Source organism: Juglans regia, chromosome 5 (assembly GCF_001411555.2).
Source record: "Juglans regia cultivar Chandler chromosome 5, Walnut 2.0, whole genome shotgun sequence".
In the NCBI taxonomy this organism is placed as follows: Eukaryota; Viridiplantae; Streptophyta; class Magnoliopsida; order Fagales; family Juglandaceae; genus Juglans; species Juglans regia.
Window position 1 is genome coordinate 18,681,177 of NC_049905.1, and position 24,965 is coordinate 18,706,141.

A 24,965-nucleotide genomic window follows, 5' to 3' on the forward strand; every position below is an offset into this window, starting at 1 on the left:
AAGTTACTGAGACAGTTTGGTGATGTGTTTTCAGAACCCAAAGGACTACCACCCCCCCGAACCCATGACCACTCCATACACCTATTACCAAACACTAAACCCATCTCTATGAGACCTTACTGTTACCCTTATTACCAAAAAGATGAAATTGAGAAAATAGTGCAGGAATTGTTGGCTACAGGAGTGATTCAACCCAGTCAAAGTCCCTACTCTTCTCCCGTGTTGTTGGTAAGAAAGGCGGATGGGACGTGGCGGCTATGTGTTGACTATAGGGGGCTAAACAGTGTGACCATCAAAGATAACTTTCCTATTCCAGTGGTTGAAGAGCTAATGGATGAACTACATGGGTCAACTAATTCTCTAAGCTGGATTTGAGGTCCGGCTATCATCAAATACGGGTTAAGCCTAATGACATACCCAAAACTGCTTTTAGAACTCATGAAGGTGAGTTCCTAGTGATGCCATTTGGGCTCACTAACGCCCCCTCAACCTTACAAAGTCTCATGAATGAGGTATTTTGACCCTTTTTAAGGAAGTTTATACTTGTGTTTTTTTATAATATTTTGGTGTACAGCAAAACGGAAGGGGAGCACACTCAACATTTATTGCTAACCTTAGAGACTCTAAGGCAGCACAAGTTATTTGCAAAACAATCCAAGTGCCGTTTTGGGTGTGAAGAGGTGGCTTACCTAGGCCATTTAATTTCAACAAGGGGGGTATAAGCAGACCCAGAAAAGCTGAATGCTATGGTGGAGTGGCCCCTACCTAAGACCCTTAAGGCCTTGAGAGGATTTTTGGGCTTGATGGGTTACTACCGTAGATTTATAAAAGGCTATGGTGAAATTGTAGCGCCACTTACCCAGTTGTTAAAAAAAAGAGTTTTCATTTGAATGAAGAAGCAAAAATGGCATTTCAAAGGCTGAAGGGGGCTGTAACTCAGCCACCAGTTTTGGCTCTCCCAGACTTTTCCATACCATTCATAATTGAGTGTGATGCTTCAGGGACAACAATAGGGGCAGTGTTGATGCAGCGTGGAAGACCTATAGCGTTTTTCAGCAAGGCTCTCAAGGGCAACTCCCTCTTGTTGTCTACCTATAAGAATGAGTTATTTGCTTTGGTTTCAACTGTATTAAAGTGGAGGCATTATTTGTTAGGGCAGATCTTCGTGGCTAAAACTGACCAACAAAGTCTTAAACATTTGCTTGATCAGAAAATTGGAACCCCTATGCAGCAAAAGTGGATCACTAAACTACTTGGCTATGATTTCGTTGTGGAGTATAAAAGAGAGTCCGAGAATAGGGTGGCTGATGCCCTATCCCGTAAAGATCAGGAATCTGAAGGGGCACTAATGTTGATCACCTTTCCTAATGTGGAATGGGTGGAGGACTTGAAGAAGGCCTATGAGGTGGATGTGCACTTACAAGATTTGATAAAGAGCTGTTCAGAAGGTAAGTTCAGCTCTAACTATACCTTGAGGGATGGGTTACTGATGTACAAGAATAGATTATGCATTCCTCAACATGAGGAATTTAAAAATAAGTTAATGGAGCTGTCCCATTGCAGTCCTTCGGGGGGACACTCGGGTTATGATAAGTCTATTCATCGGATGAGGAGGGATTTCTACTGGATGGGAATGAAAAAAGATTTGAAGAAATTTATTAGGGCATGTGATATTTGTCAAAGGGTTAAGGTAGATAACACTCTACCAAGTGGCTTGCTACAGCCATTACCCATACCATCTCAACCATGGACTCACATCACCATGGATTTTAGTGATGGTCTTCCCATGTCACAAGGGTATGACTGTGTATGGATTGTAGTCGATTGATTGACTAAGTATAGTCACTGTGTGCCCTTAAAACACCCATATACAGCCAAGATAGTGGCTGACTTATTCCTCAAAAATATTTTCAAGTTACATGGATTACCCTGCTCTATAGTTTCTGACAAAGACCCAACTTTCACAAGTCAATTTTGGCAGAAGTTGTTTTTCCTACAGGGGGTTCAAATGTCTATGAGCACTATCTATCATCCGCAAACTGACGGGCAGACCGAAGCCGTCAACAAAACTGTCGAGAATTACTTACGATGCTTCATAGGAGATAGGCCTAAGGATTGGGTAGTGTGGATTTCACTTGCAGAGTGGTGGTATAATTTCACTCAGCACACATCCACGAGGATCTCACCCTTTGAGGTCCTCTATGGTTACCCCCCACCCCGTTGGTTGGATTACATCCCGGGAACAGCCTGTGTACACTCAGTGGACATCACTCTACACAATAGAGACCAGATATAAAATATACTCAAACAAAATCTACAGCAAGCCCAAAACCACATGAAAAAATATTATGATTTGAAGAGAAAAGAGCAACAATTTGAAGAAGGTGAATGGGTATACCTGCGCTTACAACCGTATCGGCAAACTACTGTAGGTCACCCGTGCAACCTTAAGCTTGCACCACGGTTCTTTGGTCCATTTTCAGGTGCTACAATGTGTGGGGGAGGTAGCATACAAATTGGATCTACCTCCATCATCCAAAATCCATCACACTTTTCAAGTATCCCAACTCAAGAAAAAAATTGGAGTTAAAGTTTTGGCCATACCTTCACTACCGCCAGTAGATGAGCAAGGGGTTCTATGGCCTGAACTAGAGGAAGTCCTCAGCCGTCACATGGTCAAGGCGGGGAACAAGGCAAGGGCTGAGTTGCTCGTTCGCTGGCAAGGGCAAGAGGCGGCAGACGCTATTTGGTAAAGTTTTTCACGGCTGAAAGAACTCTTTCCCCACCTTGCGAGCAAGGTGTTCTGATGGGGGGAGTGTAACACAGCTGCTGGAGTTGGGTTGACCAGGTGCAAGGAACAGCGGCGATTGGGAAGAGAAGACTGAATAGAAGGGGGTTAGGGTTCGCGTGATTGGGAACTGAAGTACGAAGTGAACTGAACTGTTAGTGTGTGCGTGTGTCTGAAGTGAAGTGAATTGAAGGCTTGAATGGAGTCTTGGGCTGGGCCCAACAGCTTGGGCTTAAGGATTTTATACCTGGGTCGAACTATGCATGGAGTCATCTAGATATTTTCTTTTGTTATTTGTTGTCAACTGGGCTACCCAGATGTTATGGTTTTTCTTCTATTATAGGCCCATGGCCTTTATTATCGCACTGTAGGGTTCCTGCTATGTAAGGCGCCGTCATGTGCCTAATGAAACTTATGCAAAAATCTGAGTAAAAGTTTAGACTTTCTTTCTTTTCTATATTCCATTTACTACTTACCCTGAAAAGGCATCCCTCTGGGAAGCTTTTTCCAGTAATACTATCCAGAGTGTTACAGACAACATATTTTTTGTCTTTTTCTGACCATGTAAGGGGAAAAGAAAAAACAACCACGCATCTTAGAGGCCAAGGATTGCAAGTACATGCTAACCTACACACGTCCTTCGAGAAAAGCCCAACTCTGAAGGAGTTAGCGATGTGAGTATTCAAGGTGAAGTATTGCCGAAAATCATTAGGGATCAAAGAAGATGGTAGCTTTGTTCGTTTTTATAGATGAGATAGATTGAAATAAAAAATAAAAATTAAATTAAATATTATTAGAATTTATTTTTTTAATATGATTTTTTATTTTAAAATTTGAAAAAATTGAATTATTTATTTTATTTTTTATGAAAATTTGATAAAATTATAATGATTAAATAAGATGAGATGATATGATATAAGTTGAGAAGTTTTAGGAAAACAAACCAGGCGGGCCTAAGGGACGGCTGATGGTAACTACCCTCGTGGGCTGGGCAGCTCAGATCGAGCTGCTCAAGGAGTGGTCACTGTTGACTACCTAATAGACAACCACGTTGGAGATTTTTCTATTTTTTTCTTTTATAAATAATTTTAATAATAAATAGTACACAAGTCACAAATTCATTATTTGAACATATTTTTAAGGAATGGCTAAATGTTTAGGGAGTAAGATGAGAAGTTTTGGTTTTAAATAAAAGTTTAAAATATTATTTTTTAATATGTTATTATTTTAAGATTTGAAAAAAGTTGAATTGTTTATTATATTTTGTGTGAGAATTTAAAAAAATTGTAATAATGAGATGAGATAAAATGAGAATTTTGTATTTTATCTTTGCCCCAAACCTGCCTGACATTGATGTGCTATTTTTTTATCGACTATTCAATTATTATTTTTTAATTCTTTCTATAAAACTTAAAAATTGATAGAGAATAATAGTATCTCAATAGAATGGATAAAAATGTAAAACTTTAGGGTTGGTTTAGATACAGAAATCATTTCATTTTATCATTATAATTTTTTAAAATTTCACATAAAATATAATAAATAATTTAATTTTTTCAAATATCAAAATAATAATAATATTAAAATATAATATTATAATAATATTTTAATTAACTTATTTAAAACTATATCAACTTAATGTAGATAATATTTTCTTCAAAGAGGCAACAATATAAATAATTTTTGGAAAAAAAAAAAGAAAAAGAAAAAAAAGTAAAGAGTTGGGAAAACAGAAAGTTTAGAAAAGGGAATATCCTTTAGGGTTTGCGCATAATATTAAGGCTATAAATACCATTCGTATCGACGTAATCCGTTCTCTTTTACTCGGTGGTATTGAAGTTCCGCCTCCCTTCTCGCCCTTTTAAGCTTCAAGTCCACTCTCTCCCACTCACTCATTCTTCTGAGATCAAAATCGAATTCAATGGCTATCACCTTCTCAGATCTCCACACCGAGTCGGGCCTCAAATCTCTTGATGAGTTTCTTTCCGGAAAATCATATATTTCTGGGTATCAATCCCTTCTTTTGATTTCCGTTTGGATTTTTTTCGTCATTCCTTCAGCTAATCGAGACTGTTAAAACGCTATATTTGATGATATTGACCGTTGTTGGGTTTGCAGGGATGGGCTTACGAGGGATGACATAAAGGTATACGCAGCCGTTTTGGAGAAGCCCGGAGACTCCTTTCCCAATGCCAGCCAGTGGTACGATGCTGTTTCGGCCCAGCTTGCTGCCAGGTTCGATTCATTCTCTCACTCCTGGCTTTGTACTTCATTGTCATTTGCTTTTAGAATACCATTCTGTGTTTTGGCAAAGTTTACTTATTTATCTATTTGCAATTCATGTATTTTGATTTGTTTTGTTTCGGGAATTTGTTATTGGTAGCTTCCCTGGCGAAGCTGTCGGGGTGAGAGTGAGTGGCAAGGCCTCTTCAGTTGAAGCTGCTCCTGCCGAGGAAGCTAAGGTGCACTGAATTGCATTTTTCTGGTCGCTCATTGTTTCTACTAAAAACAAATGCTGCAATTGGATATTAAAACGGTGTCGCTGCTTGTGATGTTATGTATTTAATTTGCTCAGGAAAAAACTTTCACTGCTTGTTGTGTTAATAACTCGTTCCGAACTTCGTATGGCGGTGAAAGTTGAATGGGATTTTTGAAGTTTAAGCCTTGGTTGAATGCAGAATCTAAAAACCTTTACATGTGTTAATGGAGCTGGGAATATGATTGTTGGCCCTGTAGTTGTACTCTCCTGGTTGTTTTATAAAGGGTTCTAGAAACTCATGGAGCTCTTCAAATTGACCCATTTTTCTTTTCTTTTATTTTCTTGTCAATGTACTTCGACCGAAAAAATTACCATGTTCACCAATGTTAAATTGAGTGGTTGGTTTGAACCGGATGAAATGAAGTATCATTCTCAGCAAGTCTGAAAGTAGATTTGGGAAATACGGAAGGGATAATACTACTTTGTTTTGATGATCCTATGAGCTTTTGTTTTCTTTCTATGCATTCTATTCATCTGCTGTTTTTCTGTGGATGTCACAAATTATTAGATAGCATGTCATCTGATTCCATAAAAAGTGACTTGTTTTTGCTAATTCAGTTGATGTTGAAAACAGCGGTGTCTTACCGTGAAGTGTATAATGCCGATGCTATTTAGAATTAATCAGAACATTCCTCATTCACATGCTAAATTTTCAGGGTGCTCCTGCTGAAGATGATGATGACATAGACCTCTTTGGTGATGAAACAGAGGAGGAAAAGAAGGCAGCAGAGGAGAGGGAAGCAGCTAAGAAGGCATCGTCCAAAAAGAAAGAGAGTAAGCTTTTATTGTCAACTTATCTAATTTACATGAAGTTCTGGCAAAATAAAAATCTAATTTACATGAAGTTCTGCAAAATAAAAATCTAATTTACAAGAAGTGCTTGTCAAAAAGTATGTGTTAGATAAAAATGCTTTTTTTTTCTGCTTATAGTTTAGCATGTCTTCCACAAATCATCTTTAGGATTGCATCATCACATTGTTGAGTATAGTTGCAACTTTTGCCCATCTTAACCGCAGCCACTCCTTTTGGCTTAAAACAGATTGCCTGCCAAGACTAATTAGTGTTGCTTATGTCTATTCATTTAATCTTTTTTCCTTTAATCACTGTAGGTGGAAAATCTTCTGTCCTTATGGATGTGAAGCCTTGGGACGATGAGACTGACATGAAGAAGCTGGAAGAGGCTGTTCGTAGTGTTGAGATGCCTGGTCTCCTGTGGGGTGCATGTACGGTTTAGTTGTTTATCAATATAATTTCTTGTTTCCTCTTACATGGGTCCAGGGTTTAACCTGATGAAATACATTTTGCGGTTGTATAATCTCCGGCATTCCCCGTTGTAAAAAAAATCCTTGTTTTTCTCAATAAAAGTGTGCACTTAACAGTTCTCATACAATTTTCTAACCTGAATGCCATTTCATTGTATTTGTTACAGCAAAATTGGTTCCGGTCGGCTATGGGATAAAGAAGCTGCACATCATGCTTACAATTGTGGATGACCTTGTATCTGTGGATGACCTAATTGAGGAGCGTCTTACGGTGGAACCCTGCAATGAATTTATCCAAAGCTGTGACATTGTTGCCTTCAACAAAATCTAAAATCCTTCTTACCGGACTGCAGCGGTACCCATGTCCGTCGGCTATTTATTTTTTGGTCATTTGTTATTCTCTTTTACTGTTTGCTTTTTGCCTTGTGCTTTGGTTGTGGTTTTGTTCTCTAGAATTGTGAGAGATGAAAAGATGAAACATTTGATTCTCCTTGGTCATCCTCTCTACCGAACAATATTCTAATAGAATCCTTTGTTCGCATACGAATATTGGGTTGAGCTAGAATCCGTATGTTTATTAGAAAAAAAGAAAAGCCTCTCGAGGAAGAAAAAATACTGACATAAAAATACTGAAGGGTTATACTCGTTTGGTTCTCTTGTATGCGCTGCGCTGTGCAGGATCAAGGTTTTCTATAATTTTCTAATGCGAATGCTGTCTGTTGATATAAAACAATATAGATAATATGTGCCCTCAGTGTCTATAGGCAGGATTTAGTATTTTGTGTATAGATTATGTTTATATTTTCCCGAATTGTAAAAAATTAGTCAAAATATTGAAGCATGGGTGAGTTTGGTTGCCAAATTCATCTCAACTCATCATTACAATTTTTTCAAATTTCAATATAAAATATAATAAACAATTCAACTTTTTCAAATCTCAAAATAATAATAATATTAAAAAATAATATTTTAATAATATTTTATCATCTCAACTCAACTCAACTCATTTCAACATCTAAACATACCCGTAAAATCTCTCTCTTCGTTCCTCCTGTCTGCCAGTTCCTTGCCGTATACTCCAACCCAAACATGTTTAGTAAGGCATTGAAGTAGATGAACAAGAAAATTCATGAACGATTTTGGCACGCAAACATTTAGGCCTTATTTGTTTTTAAAGGTGAGATCAGTTGAGTTTAAAGTTAAAAGTTGAATAAAATATTATTAAAATATAATTTTTTTAACTTGTGTGAGAATTTACAAAAATTATAATTATTAAGTGAAACGAGATGAGTTGTGAAAAAAAACAAACGAATGGAATTTGATTGCTAGATTTTATTTAAACTTTTTTTATTTTCAATAAAGAATGCATTCAAATCAAACTAGAAATACAATAGGACTGTCCTATGCAAAAACGTCTCGAAGAAAAGGTGGACAATGAACTATAATGCTTGGTTCGTTTTCCTTTATTAAAGAAGGGAACCACCAAAAAAGCGGTTTGCTTTGATAGAATCTATCATGTGGAAGCCATAGCCTATAGAAAGATACTTGTGGTTTGAAGTCTTGGACCCATTGCAACCCATGTAACTCACGTGCTGTGCAGGTGATGTGTGAGACTCTTCGCTAGTCGAATGAATGATGGCAATTCTCGACTCATCTTTCATCTTTTGTAAATGTTGTGATATGGCACATGATAAGATCGAAGTCAGTATCATGGTTATATTGCCGAGTGACTCGAGCCATTTACATCCTATTTCTTTTTTTACAGTCTATTTATAAATTGTGATAGTGAGATGATGGTTTATTTTGGGATCAACAATCCCCTCCAGTTTTTGTTCGAATTAGAGGGTCTCAAGTGGGATCAAGATAGACACATGAAGTGAGAGCTTACATTATTTATTGCTCATTCCTTTATTTATTTATTTATTTATTTTCTATTTAATTTGGATTTATGATCTAGAATAGATACAAGTTATTTCAGGAAGATCCTCTAGATTTTCTACGATAAATTATTAGGCAAAATTAATTAATTCTAATCATATTTTATTAGATCAACATTTTATTACTTTAAAACGTGCTTTCAAATTTAAGTCCTTTAAAATACTATGAATTCTTAAATCATATGTTTGCATTGAAAATTATGAATTCACCAAAAGCTTCCCTTCGCACGTAAACCAGATATCGATAGGCATGCCGTGTCCATGAATTTATATTAATTGTCAAAGAAAGTCAAATGAAAAAAAAAAAATGTTATCTTGGCTTCATTTAAAAAAGAATAATGCCAAACCCCCTATAGTTCATACAAATAATATGATTCTCTATGATATCATGTCTCGTTTGCTTTTAAAACTAAAATTCAAAATTTTGAAAATCTCTTATTTCATCATTATAACTTTTTCAAATTTCTATATAAAATAAAATAAACAATTCAATTTTTTCAAATCTAAAAATAAAAATAATATTAAAAAATATATTATAATAATATTTTATTCAACTTTTTAACTTTAATCTTAATTATCTCATCTCTGAAAACAAACGAGGTGAGACAATGCTAGATATAATATTGCTTAAAAGGATGGAAGTCCTAAAATTTCATATATATATATATATATATATATATATATATATCTTCACCAATAATATTATATCACAGCTCTAGATATAACATTGATATTCTTGCTTCAAAGAAGATATATGTTGTTTTTTTAAGTGAAAATTAAATTAATCCTGAATGTCATTCTTATTTAAGCTATATTTACCTTTCACAACCATTGCTTAGTTGTTTTTTTACTTTGATGTATTAAACTACTCACTAATTAGTTTTAAGTAAAAAATTATATTATTTTTATCTTTTGTGGACGTTACTAATTTTTAAAATGAATTTCTCCCAACTAGGTAAATGTGCCTACTACTAAAATGTGTATATATATATAATATGAGTAATGCTGGAGAGAAACCACTATAATAATGCACATTTTGCACTCACTGTGTGGCTGCTTCTAGTTGATTGTTTCCAATACTCTTATTTGGAGAGATGTGTGGTCTAAATGATGCCACATCATGTGTGCAAAATGGATGCTCTCAATAGTGACTTCTATATATATTTATGCATATAATATATATAACCATGCAATACATAACTTGTTTTTTATAGATACGACTTTTATTTTATTTTGAGATCTTGTAATTGTGGGACGTATTTATCATAGAAAATTCTGTAACATTATGAAAACATTGTACATCCTATAGCAAAGAATTAATTTATGACATCAAATATTGAAAAGTTATTTATCCTATTTTAGTTATTTTCCAATCACATAGTGCCACATAAGGAATAAGATAGAGTTTAGAGGAAACTTTCCTTCCATCCATTTAAAAATTGATATGTCATTTTAGTTATATGTGAAACACATTTCTTTAATGAAGTGACAGATGACGAGTTTTTAATTTAGACATTTAAAAATTATGTGCATGTAGATGCTCATAGACACTTGTCATTTTAATAGATGGTTTGGAGGAAGTTTCCTCCGACTCAATTTTGGAGAAAAAACTTCAGATGAAAATATAAAATTTTCATTGAAAGTTTAACTTTGTTTCAAATTCTACAAATTTCACTCATGTTTTAAAAAAGTTGAGCATTTCAAATGGCTTATTAAGAACTCGTTTGTCTTTACAGATGAGTTAAGATAAAAGTTAGAAATTAAATAAAATATTATTAAAATATATTTTTTAATATTATTTTTATTAAAAAATTAAATTATTTATTTTATTTTATATACAAATTTTAAAAAAAATTATAATTATTAAATGAATTGAAATTAGATGAATTAAGATGTTTTTGAAAATAAATGAGGAGTAAGTCAAAGTAAACGATTGATAAATTTGAATTGATCAATCCTTATCTCATGCTACCTACGCTTAATACTTTGTGAGACTTTCATTGTCAGATTAATTTTAAGGTAAAACAAAGAGCTACATTGGAATTATATTTTCCTTTAATTTTTTTTGAAAAATTTTATTTATAATTTTAAGTGAATAACTGCGTGTATAATTTTATTAATAAACGATGATAAAAAAATATTATTTTTAAAAAAATATTATTATAATTTTAATTATTTTTTAAATATAACTATATAGACTTATATGAGCAGTCACCAAATAAAAATTATATATAAACTAACTCGTTTTTTTGGTCGTTAGTGATAGTATATTCGGGATTGACATAAATTATTTAAATTTTAAGCAAATATTTAGTTAATTTAAAATTTAAAAAAAAAATGGTTTAGAAAATAAGAGAATACTACCTCTCATTATTTAATCCCATAAAATTAGAAAGCTATCAAATACTACCTGTTTTTTTTTCTTTTATATATATATATTTTTTGTTCTATCCAGTCGTCCAATCTAATTTGGAGGAAAATTCTGTCCTGTTTAATAATTAATCCAAATAAAATAGACCATATGGCAACTCATATTACAAAGTGATGTGCTATAATTTAATACTTTAATTCTATAAGAAAAAAAAGGAATATACAATACATTCAGACTATAGATGACATCTTTAGAGGATATTTGGAGATATTCACAGCTGGATATTGCCTATTTACAGGAGATATTCAACTATATTAACAAAATTCAAATTCCTCCATGAAAATAATAAAATTAAAAGTATTCATCCAACTTCATTATTTATATGCTAAAAAAATTCATTATTTATTTATTTATTTATTCATCTTTTACTATTTATTTATTAATGTTTCAGATTTTTTTTTAATTTGTCGGTAAGTTCTAGAAATCTACATTTAACGAGGTACAGAATTATTTAATAATGTTTTTGTTTTTGTTTTATTGATGGGAGTAAGAATTGAATGTCCCACGCTCCACAGATTATCTTTCCAACCACTAAACTATGTAAAATGCACCCATCTTTCGCAGAAAGAGACAGCCCGGAGTAGGTCTCCTCCTCTTATTTTTCTCTTGTAGCTGTAATCTTACATAATTGGGATTTATAAAGAATCCCACCTGGAACTGAGTTCTTTTCATCTCCTTTTCTCGTTCGTTCTCCGGTTTGTGCCCTTTTCATCTCTTCGCTCTGTAGAAAATTGTGTTTTTTTTTTTTTTTCCTTCCCGGAATTTATTGCGGTTATTTCGTTTGATGGTTGATAATTGTGACTTTGCTCTTTTATTTGTGGATTTGTGTCTTCGGTCTGGTTTATTATAGCAATTGTTTGGCATCGTTACTGGTTTTGTTTTGTCAGATTTACTTTTTTACAGTGTCTCTGAGTATTTTCTGGCGGATTTGAAATTAAAGTCAGGGTTTTTATTTATTTTGATATGTGTAAGGAATGCAACTGCTGCTTTGTGCTAGAGATATTGATAAGGATCGTAGAATCTATGGCATCACATAAGTTGGGTTCTATTTCTTTCCTTCTTACTTTTATCTTTCTTCGTTTAATCTTTTGGATCTTTGTCATAGTCCTATAAGTACTTAAAAGGGAAACTCTCCACGCCTGTGCATGTTTTTTGGGAAAAATTTCTAATGAAGCTATGCGCTTTGATAGGGTACCTAGGAGATGGATGGATGTAATAGAATTTAAGTAGCAGTTTTGCTTAATATTATTGGATGATTTGCATTTTTTTTATTGGTTTTTGGTTCTGCTTGTAAATATTACTTTGAAGCCTACGTATGCCGGATTTTAATATCATGTATTATTCAAGCTATCAATTGCTCTTGATGTATTGTCATTCAACCCTGACTCAAATAGTGCTCTCGCTCCAAACTAAGAAAGGGGTGGAGGGTCATGGGTTCTGACCTATTGACTGAGTACATATGACCACCAATATGAATAGAATTGATATTTTCGGCAATGATTTGTATCGATCTTTTTTTAGATTTATGACCTGGTGTGGAGATGGAGAAATGGTTGTGGATTGTGACATAAAAATCTCAGCTTTTTTGCTTGGCTTCTTTTAGTTTTGAATATGGAGGAATGCCAAGAACTACACTTTCATCCCATTGTTTTGAGGTAGCACTGCCCATCAGATATTGAATTATTGTCTTTTTAAACAAGAGCTGATCCAAGGGCCGTTGGACAGTGTCACATCAGCATAATAGGATGAGAGTAGAATGTGCGCATAGTATATAGCTTAACTCTTAGGTTTATTATTTATTTATTTTTTATAAGTAAAAATACATTTTAATAGGTTTATTTCTTTTTCTCTTTTTGTTAATAGGTTGTTGTTGACCTTCTATTGCTAGGGGCACCGAGGCCTGAAACTTAAGGTTTTTTATATTACCATTTATTCAAAAGAAGAGATGTCAAGTACTGCAAACACACACTGGTGCTACCAATGTGGGGTGCGATTCAGGCTGGAAGTGGAAGAAGTCGTTTGCCCTTACTGTTATAGAGGCTTTATTCAAGAACTCAGTGAGGTGCAGGACTTGGCACCTGAAGATGTCTCTGCACCTATTTCAGGAGATCATTATCATCAAGCACCTGATATAATGGACCTTCTGTATGCTCTAATGACACGTAGAAGTCCCAGCACAAGACCTGATGTAGTGGATTATGTTGATGCTTTCATGAGGCAGAGAATGGCTGGAAGAAATCCTAACTTTGATGTTAGAGTGAGGTCTGGTTTGGTTCCTGAACAGAGTTGGACGTTTTTCAATGGGCCTGATCCTGATTTGATATTCAATCGTACTCCTGGTTCAGCCTTCTCTAATGGTGGTACAAGAAGTGGACTTAGGGATGCTGATATTAGTAACTACTTTATTGGCCAAGGATTTGAAGAACTAATTGAACAGCTTTCGATGAATGATAGACGGGGCCCACCCCCAGCACCTCGTTCCTTAATTGATTCAATGCCCAGTATCAAGATTACACAAGCACATATGCGCACTGACTCACACTGTCCAGTCTGTAAGGAAAGATTTGAGTTGGGCACTGAAGCAAGACAGATGCCATGTAACCATATTTACCACTCTGATTGCATAGTTCCTTGGTTGGCTCAGCACAATTCATGCCCTGTTTGTCGCCTTGAGATACCTGCTCAAGGTACTAATTGTCCTCGTGTTCGGCGAAGCAGTGGAGGGAGCAGCAGCAGCAGCAGCAACTATGGTAGCTCTGGTGGTATGGAGAATAGTTCGCAGAATCCAGGAAGGAGGAATCCTTGGTCGTTTACATGGCCTTTCCGCTCATCAAATTCGAGCACTCGTAATCATGCTGAAGATAGAGGAAGAAACACCTCAGCCACTCACGAACAGAATGATGAGAGGAGTTACTCTGGATGGCCTTTTGATTATTAAGACTTTTGATTGCTTTCCTTGTCAAGTTCACTTGGCATACCATTAAGGCTAGTAAATGAAGTGGGTGAATTAGAACTGGTTTTAGAGTTTGCTTTATGTCGGACTTTTTGAGAGGTAATTGAAGTTTGATTAACTTTCACTTTATTGTAAATGATGATGTGCTAGGTGGAGTGGAACTGATTTCAGTAATCCGGTCTGTTATCGAAAAGTATATACAACTGCGATAGGTACTTCTTTGCATCTAATTAATGCAAGGTAAATAGGTACTTCTTAGCATCTTTTATTTTTTATTTTTATAAAAAGGTGGCATGTGGCAAGTCAGCAACATTCATCTGTCCTTGCCTTCGTTAAGTATCGGGTTGGGAATTTGTTTGAATGCATATTGGGTCCTTTCACATCCAGAGTGCACGGTGCCTGGTCTGATGGGGTATATGCTCTGTTCAGCCTTGGCTTTGAATTTTGCTGCTAGGTCTGGTCATAACCTAGTTGATGCTCTGTTCAGCCTTGGCTTTGAATTTTGCTGCTAGGTCTGGTCATAACCTAGTTGATGAAGATCAGACCTAATGCGCACTCATTGGAGCTTTAGGGCTGGTTTGGATTTAGAGATAAGATGTGATGGCTTTAGATGAAAGTTGAAAAAAATATTATTAGAATATTATTTTTTAATATTATTATTATTTTGAAATTTGAAAAAATTAAATTGAGATTTGAAAAAGTTGAATTGTTTATTATATTTTGTGTGAGAATTTGAAAAAATTGTACTGATGAGATGAAATAGGGCCTTAAGTCTCGAGGACGGTATTGAATGATAGAAAAAGTGAGGACTCTCCCATTTCAGTTGTTGATTTTGTTTTTGCTATTTCAAGAGTAGCTGTTTCTGCTTCTGCTTCTGCTTCTGCTTCAGACAATCGAAATCTGTCTGTTCATAAAAGAGTTGGGTGGCATGGAAGTTCAGTTTTATATTTTTCCAGAGAGCTTTAACTCATATGGCGTGTCCTCGCCCTATATGAAAGAGATGGAGGGTGAAGTTTAACTTTAGGCGAGGGAAAGGAAAGGAAGATGGGCATAAGATGAAAGTAATTTTTCGAGATAACATCTGGTCAATTAATAAACCCTCATAAAAGTTATTTTCCAAGTTCATCCCAAGCTGTCCAGATCAAGGAAGGGATTTTTTCGAATTACATATTTGGGTGCTCCTCTGCTTACAATAAGCTTTCTGCTGGGTGGAAAGGAAAAAATTCTATCAGCTAGAGGCAGACTTCTGTTGCTAAAACATGTTTTATCCTCCATACCGATTCACACTCTCTCATGTGTCAATACTCTCCATAGAGTTATATAACATGTAGAACAGCTTGAATCAGCTTGGAGGTTATTCTTTGGTACAAGAAACATTAGGTCGTCCAATTTCATTGAAATCTGGTTTGGATCAAAGGGTCTGGCTGGATTCTCTTGATGGATCTTTTTCACTGAAGTCTGCTTGGCAGGCTATTATAAGAAGGAAACATCTTGAGTTCCAATTAGCAAAAATGATGTGGAATGCTATAATTTTGGAACTGTGCTAGTAGATTCCGTTGTTAAAAGTTGTGGTATTCCTATAGTCTCGAAGTGCTGTTGTTTTGAACCTCCTCCTAAAATTGAATCTGTTACCATTTATTTTGCTGTTTGGGATTATTTTGCCGTTATTTTTGGGTTTTCTTCTATGTTGCAACTTCCAAGTTCCATGGAAGCACATATTATCAAGGTGGTGGCTGGCATCAACGAGAAAATATCAAAAAGCCATTCTTGCATCCATCACTCCCATGCTCCTTTTATGGGAGATATGGTTGGCAAGAAATGATCATTACCATAATGGCAAGGAGTCGGTGTGCTCTATAGTAATTAACAAAGTTCATCATTAGCTAGTAGAATAGAATATGTTGATAAAACCATCTCAGGTTCTATCGTTTGATGCTCTCCTTTCTTTAAAAGTATTCAGCTTAACTCTTATCATGCAATAGTTAAAAAACCTGTTTTAATCTGTTGCCGTAGAATGCTAAAATTTAATATAGATGGTGTAAGGGAATTTTTTCCCTACTAAACCCAGCAAGCCTGTGAATGAAAGTTAAGGGAATTAAGACTAAAGGCCCAGTCCAGAGCAAACAAAGTCTCCAACCCGGCCTATGGGAAGGGTCCTCTAGACGCAACCTGCATGAGGAAGGGTATTGCAGGGGATGAGACTTGTCAATCTTAAGGCCCCTCGAATAGTGTCCAGCTCTCAAGTATCCATCTGCATAGTAGGCGTAATGTGCAGAGAACCCTTGATCTTTTGACAGGAAAGATATCAACGGACCACCAAGGATACTGTTTGGGAGAAGGAAATCGGAGAACCACTCCGCATTAACGACACCACTACCCAAGCTACACACCAAATTAATGACATTGTCGTAAAACCATGCCACATTAAAGAACTCTGACACAGGGAACAATATGAAAGATGCGGACTCCATGGGAGCAGACACGATCTGTCTCCGCAGACTTATAGTATAAATAACAGGTCTCAGGTACGATAATATTTTCTCTGATTCCTAGATTCTCTTACTTATTTACAAATTTTCAAGAATACTTACTAACTTTGGTATCGGAAATTCCCCAGCCCCAAGGCCACCCTCTCCTAGTTGCATTCTCCATCATCTTTTGCAGGCCCATTTTGGAAGACCTAAGTTGTGGGAATTTGGCCCAAAAGTGTGCGAAATACGATGTTAACAAATGGTTCCACCTTTAAAGGTCTTGGTAGGACAGGATATGGAGGGGTACTCAGATCTGACTCAAGTGACATGATTTCAATCTCTCATTTGGTTTGGAAGATGGCACTAATACATGTGTAGAACTAATGTATCTAAGACAAGGTTTACTATATTATCTACAATATTTCGAGAGTGATATTTGAATCTGATTCAGTTATACTTGTTCACTGAGATTTGAATTATAAATATCCAACTTGGAAGTATTACAATATTTAGGATGACATCCTTTCTTTTCAACAAGTTCTATCAGATGGCAAAATACTAATTAGATGACAAAATCACTTGGGACTGTAAACCGGCCTTTGGTAATCTCTTTGTATTAAAACTATAATATAATTAAATTCTAACACTTTTTTCACAGTATGTTTCAACCAATTAAGAAACAAAAAGTACAGAAGATCAAAAAGAGTACAAGAAAGTCTATTAACTGTCTTGCAGCTTAACCAAGGTCAAGTGGAGCCTTTTCTCGACTATGAAGGACCAAAGTTGTATGCTACTGTTTATGCATAGCCCGTTTGCAACTGCAACCTCTAACCATGGGGAGCTCAGGATGTATGCATTGGTTTAACCCAATTTCCACTTCCTCATGTTGATGTTTGATACGCATGCTTGGCTCTATTAATGGCAATTCCAACCCTTTGTATTGAACCCCATATGCTTCTCTTTCTCCTAATATACTTCTCTCCTGATCTTGGGTGAGAAACTCCGCCTTGATTTTTCCATTTGGAAGTGAAAGTCGGGCTTGACGTTCGTCCAAATTGGTAGGGGTCAAACCTTTTTGGATCACAAGCTTTATGTCAGAACCATGCAGCTCCATCATGATTTTGTTCATCACCTGTGCAGGCATGTCGGGTACTGGTATTGGATCAGGCAACCATTGATTGTAGTTCATCTTCTGCCTCTTCCTTTTGGGTTTCTTGGACTCTTCTTCTCCTTTTGCATGCAGGTAGATGTTGATGTTTGCAGCTGAGATATTATTACATTCAAATGGCTTTCTTGGGTGGAAGAGTTTTCAAGAACTTCTCAAAGTTGTTGGCTTCAAAAGTCCAGCATTTCAAAGTCCCAACTCCATCTTCTTTTCCTCCACTGTTGTCATGATCATTATCATCTTTCTCCTACTTTTGTTCTTGAAACTCAAAAGATCTTCAAAAAATAAGAATCATATATGAATTTCAGAAAATGTTGCACGCAGAGAACCAAACCTTCAACAAAGGAGATCATATAGAGGCTAGAGCTGACAAGACGAGCGTTAATCCTAAAGCTGGTAGTATTTGAAGAGGCGGAGAATTCCTAATCCTATTAATATATATAGGCAGGTTGTTACAGCCTTATGGATCCAACGTTCGAAAATCATAAATTTGAAATCATAGGCCGGTAATTCTTACCTCCTTAAGGCTCTAACGTTCGAAAACCAGAAATTTGGGAATGGTAGCTATACGTACTGGATTAATTTGAAGTATATATATTGTTAATATTTTTTCAAATATTAATACCAATATTATTATTCATTTATGAATTTCTTTATGAAATATATCAACGATAAGTAGATTGTTATACGACTGTAAGGAGAACTAGTAGCGATTAGGGCAGCAGAGAAAAGGTAGAGAATGGCTTTGTGCAGAAGGGTTGTCTGAGGAAGGAAAATTGAAGGGAATTAGAGAAGACCTAGGGCTGGTTGGGCCAGGGGAATAAAGGCTGGAGTGGGCTCGTGGGACTTGAGGCTTGCACTGGGAAAGATTGCAACTTATTTCTATGTAATAGTTAAGGCCCATAGGCCGTAGCTAAAAATGACCATTTAGTATTTTTACTTTCTGCATATATTATATGTGCATCTGACAAGTTAGTTATCATTGAGAATATTTTGGATTGTTTCCCTAATTTGGAGGAGCCTCCCCTGAAGTAGTCATATGAATTTATAGTAGCAATATACATTTCATCTTCTACATCCATCTTCATCCATTACATCCTATCCTAGCTGTTACAAGTTGGTATCCAGAGCCTCTGATCCTTTTTTTTTTTCCATGGATGAAGGCACACAATTTACCCAGTTACAGGAAGATTTGCAATCCTTCAAGAAGGTTATTGAGTCCCAATTCACGACCATCGGTGTTGAAATGCAAGTAGTGCGTCGCCAGATGGAAGCCATGATGCAACAACTTTCATCGATGGCCTCAGATCTGAAAAATGCAACCACACAACAATCAGAAGGAAATAGTCAAAATGGCAATCCAAACAATGGTGACAAGATGATTTTACACACGGGTAAGATACACTCGAGAGCTATACGTTTGGATTTCCCTACATTTCATGGTGCAGATTCTCTTGGTTGGCTTTATAAGTTGAGCCAATCTTTTTCCTTCCATAATACATTACCTCAGCATCACCTGAGATTAACATCTTTCATATGGAGGGCAAGACTCTTATATGGTTTCAGGACCTGAATGAGTCAGGTGTCCTGACTTCATGGGAGGAGTTTGTGAATTTTTTTTTTGTATGAGATTTGATCCCTCAAGTTATGATGATCCTATGAATTAACTAGACTTAGGCAATTAGGGTCAGTTGAAGAGTATAAGGCTCACTTTGAATCTTTATCAAACAAATTGAGGGGATTATTAGAACATTATAAACTAAGTTATTGTCTAAGTGGCTTACGCGATGAGATCAGGCTAACTGCGTACATGTTTAATCCCAACAACCTCATTACGGCCTATGGACTTGCCAAAATCCAAGAAGAAAAAGTGTCCCTACACAAGAAAACTATTCCCAGAAATTTCACCCCATACCACACAGAACCAGCCTCATTAAAGTACAATCCCACCCACCTAAGCCCTGCAGATCCAAAATCCTTTGGAAAGGCCATTGTGCCTGTCCACAAAATTAGTCCCAATCAGATGAAAGATAGGCGCGAGAAAGGCCTGTGTTACAACTGTGACTCAAAATGGCATCGTGGCCATAGGTGCCAAAGTCCCAAACTCTATCTCATAGAAGAAGTTTTGGAGGATGGGAGTCTAAATGAGGAAGAAACTAAACCTATAACAGCCCAAGAGGAGTGTGTAGACTTGTCTAAAACCGGGAAGGACCCTAAAATCTCATTACATGCAATCATAGGCTTCATCAATCCAAGAACTATGCGTGTAAAAGGAAGAGTGGGTGGCCAGGGAGTGACAATTTTAATTGATTCAGACAGTACACACAACTTCCTAGATCCATCCTTAATATCTCGGCTATCCTTACTAGTTTTAACTCAAGAAAGGGTGAAAGTCAAGGTTGCCAATGAAGACCTACTCGAGAGTGAAGGGAAACTAATGTGGGTCAATATTAATATTCAGGGGGAATTGTTTCAAGTGGACAAGTACCTGCTGGAGTTAGCAGGCTGTGACATGGTTTTAGGGGTTCAATGGTTGCAAGAGCTGGGATCAATCCTTTGGAATTTCCAAAAATTGATTATGCAGTTCACTTATAGTACAAGGGCTGTGACTTTGAAGGGGTTGTGTGTTAATAACTGGTTGGAAGAAGGGTCTATGCATAGATCAAACATCATGGAGAATAAGGAACTCTTACTGTAATTGTTGGAAAACTCACCAGAAACACAAGACCATCCCATACCTGCACCTATACAGCAACTCCTGAACACTTTCCCTGGCATTTTTTCACTCCAAAAGGCCTACCCCCTATACTTACCCATGACCATACTATCAGCCTCCAACCAGGCATAAAACCCATCTTAGTTAGACCCTATCACTACCTTTATTTTCAAAAAGATGAAATTGAGCATATTGTAAAGGAATTATTGGATTCAGGAGTCATTCGCCCTAGCTACAACCCCTATTCATCCCCGGTTCTATTGATGCGAAAAGCTGATGGTACATGGTGCCTATGTGTGGATTACAGGGTGTTGAACAGTGCCACTATCAAGGATAAGTATCCTATCCCAGTTATAGATGAAATGATGGATGAATTACACGGTGCCAAAATTCTCTCTAAGCTTGACTTTGGGTCGGGTTACCATCAAATCAGGGTAAGGCTAGAGGATGTTCCTAAGACAGTATTCAGGACACATGAAGGCCACAACGAGTTCCTTCTTATGCCATTCGGCCTAACTAATGCACCATCTACTTTTCAAAGCCTAATGAACCAGGTTTTTAAACCTTATCTCCGTCGTTTATTTTAGTATTTTTTGATGATATACTAATCTATAGCAGCGATGTTGAGACTCATTTACACCACTTGAAAGCAACTTTTGACATCTTGAGAAAACATCAACTCTTTGCAAAGATGAGTAAGTGTTGTTTTGGCCAGTCTGAAATTGCCTATTTAGGCCACTTGATATCTGGACAGGGCATTAAGGCTGACACAAATAAAATTAAAGTTATATTGGAGTGGCTTATTTCGAAGACTATTAAGACTTTGAGAGGTTTTTTAGGCCTCATGGGGTATTACAGGAGGTTCATAAGGGGTTATGGTGCTATTGCTGCCAGGTTAACGAAATTGTTAAAAAAGACAGTTTTAAGTGGAGTGGACAGGCTCAAACTGCCTTTGAACAGTTGAAGCAAGCCATGACACATCCACCAGTGTTGGCCTTACGTAATTTTCAGCTTCCATTTGTTATTGAGTGTGATGCTTCAAGAGAAGCAGTTGGGGCTATGCTCATGCAAGAAGATAAACCCCTGGCATTTTTCAGTCAAGCTCTTGGAATGTCAACATACAAGAAAGAATTAATGGCACTGGTTTCAATAGTGCATAAGTGGCTGCCTTACCTATTGGAACACTCCTTTGTGGTCAAAACAGACCATCAAAATTTAAAGTTTTTGCTAGACCAAAGAGTGGGGACTCTTATGTAGTAGAAGTGGATATTAAAACTGATGGGCTATGATTTTTTGGTAGAATACAAGAAGGGAAGGGAGAATGCAGTAGCAGATGCTTTGTCAGGACAACGGGGAGAAAAGGAAATTTTTGTGGCTCTAATCTCTCTTCCTAGTTGGGATTGGGTCACTGACATTAGGAACTGTTATGGGTCTAATGGGGAGGTGTAGAATCTAATGAAGAAGTGGCGTGAGGGGAACCTGACACATCCATATGCTGTCAAGAATGATCTTCTATTTTATAAAAATAGAATCTATATTCCTACCAATTTAGCTCTAATTGACAGGATATTACAATTGGTACACAACAATCCTATGGGTGGTCACTTGGGCTTTGACAAAACACTGCATTGATTGACAAGGGACTTTCATTGGCTAGGGGTTAAGGCATATCTGAAAAGGTTTTTGAAGAGTCGTGAGACTTGCCAAACAGTCAAGGTAGATAATACTCTCCCTAATGGGCTCGTTCAACCACTTCCAATACCCTCTAGCCCATGAACCAATATTTCCATGGACTTTGTAGAGGGATTACCTACCTCCAATGGCTTTAATGCCTTGTGGGTCATAGTGGACATATTTACCAAATATGCCCACTTTGTCCCAATTTCTCAGCCTTACACAGCTAAGGTGGTGGCACAACTATTTGTCAAGCATGTGTTTAAGCTCCATGGAATGCCCTATTCCATTGTCTCAAACCGAGACCCTACTTTAACCAGTAAGTTTTGGAAAGAATTTTTCTCCCTCCAAGGTGTACAACTCAATTTCAACACTGCCTACCATCTTCAGATTGATGGCCAGACAGAAGCTGTGAACAAATGAGTTGAAAATTACCTAAGGAGCTATGTCAGTGATACCCCAAAAGAATGGTCTAATTGGGTGGTCCTAGCAAAGTGGTGTTACAACTCATCTATGCATGCCTCAACGAAAGTCACCCCCTTTGAGGCCCTATACGGTTACAAACCACCAAAGCTAACTAGTTGTAATGTAGAAATAGCTAAAATTGAAGAAGTGAGCCTCACCTTGCAGAATCATGACCAATTGTGGAACCTATTGAAACACAACTTGGTTAAAGCTTAGGAAATAATGAAGAAGTATGCAAATCAGAGGAGAAAATGGGCACAACACCTAGTGGAGGACTGTGTCTACTTGAGATTGCAGCCATACAAGCAATCTTCCCTCCACCACCGACAGCATCTCAAACTAGCGCCACGCTACTATGGACCCTTCCAGATTGTGCAAAAGGTTAGGGAGGTAGCCTATCACTTTTAGTACTTACATACTAAATATTATTACAGAAAAAAGTGAAGATCTCATATATATATATATATATATATATATATAACATATTATTAGAAGTGTTAGAGACACAAAGGAATTAAACAAAACTAAATCCATACAGCAATGTAGCTTCATGTGATATGTTTAATTTACTATATTACGATAAAAATAATTTTACAATATAACATATTATTTTAAATCACGTCATTTTGTAAATTTATTTTTGTATAATTTTTTGCGGCTATAATATTTATGTGTGTGTGTGTGTGTGTGTGTGTGTGTGTGTGTGTGTATTGTAGTACTTTGGGTAAACATACATCCCATGATCTTCATTATTCTAGTTACATGGAGATTTAGCCCAACTTCAAAACAGTCAAATATTAGATTGATGAGTATAGGCAAAATGAAGCGTTGGAAAATCTCGGAAAGAAACTGGCCCGAAGAACTAATATAGGATTGGTGTCTTAAGAATGCAAGCATATGAAACGAAGATAAGATGAGATGAGATGAAAGTTGAAAGTTGAATAAAATATTATTAGAATATAATTTTTTAATATTATTTTTATTTTGAGATTTGAAAAAATTGAATTGTTTGTATTGTGTGGGAGTTTAGGAAAGCTGTAATGATTTAGATGAGTTGAGATAAAATGAGATGATTTGATTTGTGTAACCAAACAAGGCAGTGAAGTTTGGATAGTGAGTTGAGTTGAGTTGAGATGAAAGTTGAAAATTGAAAATTGAATAAAATATTATTTTTATTTTGAAATTTGAAAAAATAAATTATTTATTGTATTTTATTTAGGAATTTGAAAAAGTGATAATAATTAAATGAAATAAGATAAGTTGAGATACTTCTTGAAAACAAATGTGCTAAGATGCTAAACTCTCAGGGTCATAGAGATTGGAAATGCAAATTGAGTAATGCTACCTATCATATCAATTCTCATAATCCTCTCATCATTCTATGATATGAAATTAAATAATTAGAGATTATCTTACTTGTAAACTTATCATTTAATGCCACATCATGAGATGATGAGAAAATAGATGATGAATAGATTTTTACAAAAAATCATAAATGAAAGCTTTGTATGCAAGAGAGTTGGAGCAATGGATGCGCACGAATAAACGCGGGAGTTTACGTGGAAACTAATACGGGGCGTTTTTAGAATTTTTTCCCTCCCAGTTTATGAAACCCATCTCGTGCTCCCCCTCCATCTCTCCGAATTTTCCCAATCCTAGTTTCTGTATGGCTTAACCAGAATTTCTCGTTGTATCGACTCATTTCCTTTCCCCAATCCCTCGTTCGGTTTCTTCTTCTCAATCCCTTGCTACTCTCTCCCTCTCTCAGAGCTCTATTGTCTGCGTGGACGTTTCAATAATTTAATTTCTCTATTTTTTCATGTTCTGTGTCTTTGTTCGATTTATCACACTATCAATATTCCAACAACAAACCCTCATTTTTTTCGGATTCCTCACATTCTCTTTCTTGTCTCATTTGGAAGTAGCTTGAAGGAGAATTTGTGTTTTCTTTTGAGATGTTTGAAGCCTCCATCGGACCATTGAAAGTCTGAACTTGGAACCCTTGCACACTGCAGGTAAGCCTCCATTTCCAACCCTAAATTGCAAGCATTAAAAAAATTAAAAAAACATGAGCTTAAAATCCTAACTATTTGAAATTTGAGTGATAGTGTTTGAAAATCTAGTGGTCCAACTGACGTGCTCTAATTATTTTTTTTTTCCTTTGATTAGGATATTAAATGAACATGTTTGCATTTTTTTTTTCTTTTGAACATTTTTTGTGACAATCCTCTGATTAATTGAAAACCCTAGATTTTTTTTTCCTCTGATTTTTTAGTATATTTATATTTAGATTCTCTGATTCAATTTTATGTGATTATTCTGCACTGAATGTCTAAATGTTGTCTTTTGAGTGAACCGAGTGGCCCTTGAAAATGTGATGGAACTTGTGTCGGTTACTGGTTTGATGGTTCACCTTGTTAGACTTTTTAATTCTTATATTTTCTATGGGTCTTACAACACTGGACAAAGAACCAACGAGAAACTTGGCTATTGTGCACATTTTTGTATTGGCTTTAGTGCTATAACTTCAAAATCTAGATTGTTCTGTTCTTTATCCCTATTTT

The 24,965-nt window shown here is 36.1% G+C and overlaps 2 protein-coding genes across 3 annotated transcripts; both read left to right on the forward strand.

Moving 5' to 3' along the window:
- The first annotated feature begins 4,568 nt into the window (after positions 1-4,568).
- LOC109001068 (elongation factor 1-beta 2) lies at positions 4,569-7,136 on the forward strand. Its single transcript, XM_018978189.2, has 6 exons — positions 4,569-4,795; positions 4,907-5,023; positions 5,172-5,250; positions 5,984-6,101; positions 6,437-6,550; positions 6,757-7,136. The coding sequence occupies exons 1-6, from the start codon at positions 4,710-4,712 to the stop codon at positions 6,918-6,920; spliced, it is 678 nt and encodes a 225-aa protein (XP_018833734.1). The 5' UTR covers positions 4,569-4,709; the 3' UTR covers positions 6,921-7,136.
- A 4,327-nt stretch (positions 7,137-11,463) lies between these two features.
- LOC109001067 (probable E3 ubiquitin-protein ligase RHC1A) lies at positions 11,464-14,171 on the forward strand. 2 transcript variants are annotated; one of them, XM_018978187.2, is made up of 2 exons: positions 11,464-11,652; positions 12,821-14,171. In XM_018978187.2, exon 2 carries the CDS (start codon positions 12,903-12,905, stop codon positions 13,893-13,895), a length of 993 nt encoding a protein of 330 aa, XP_018833732.1. In that variant the 5' UTR covers positions 11,464-11,652; positions 12,821-12,902; the 3' UTR covers positions 13,896-14,171. The 2 variants fall into 2 exon arrangements, with proteins under 2 accessions (XP_018833732.1, XP_018833733.1); XM_018978188.2 differs by having other exon boundaries at positions 11,474-11,652; positions 12,846-14,168.
- The last annotated feature ends 10,794 nt before the right edge of the window (positions 14,172-24,965 follow it).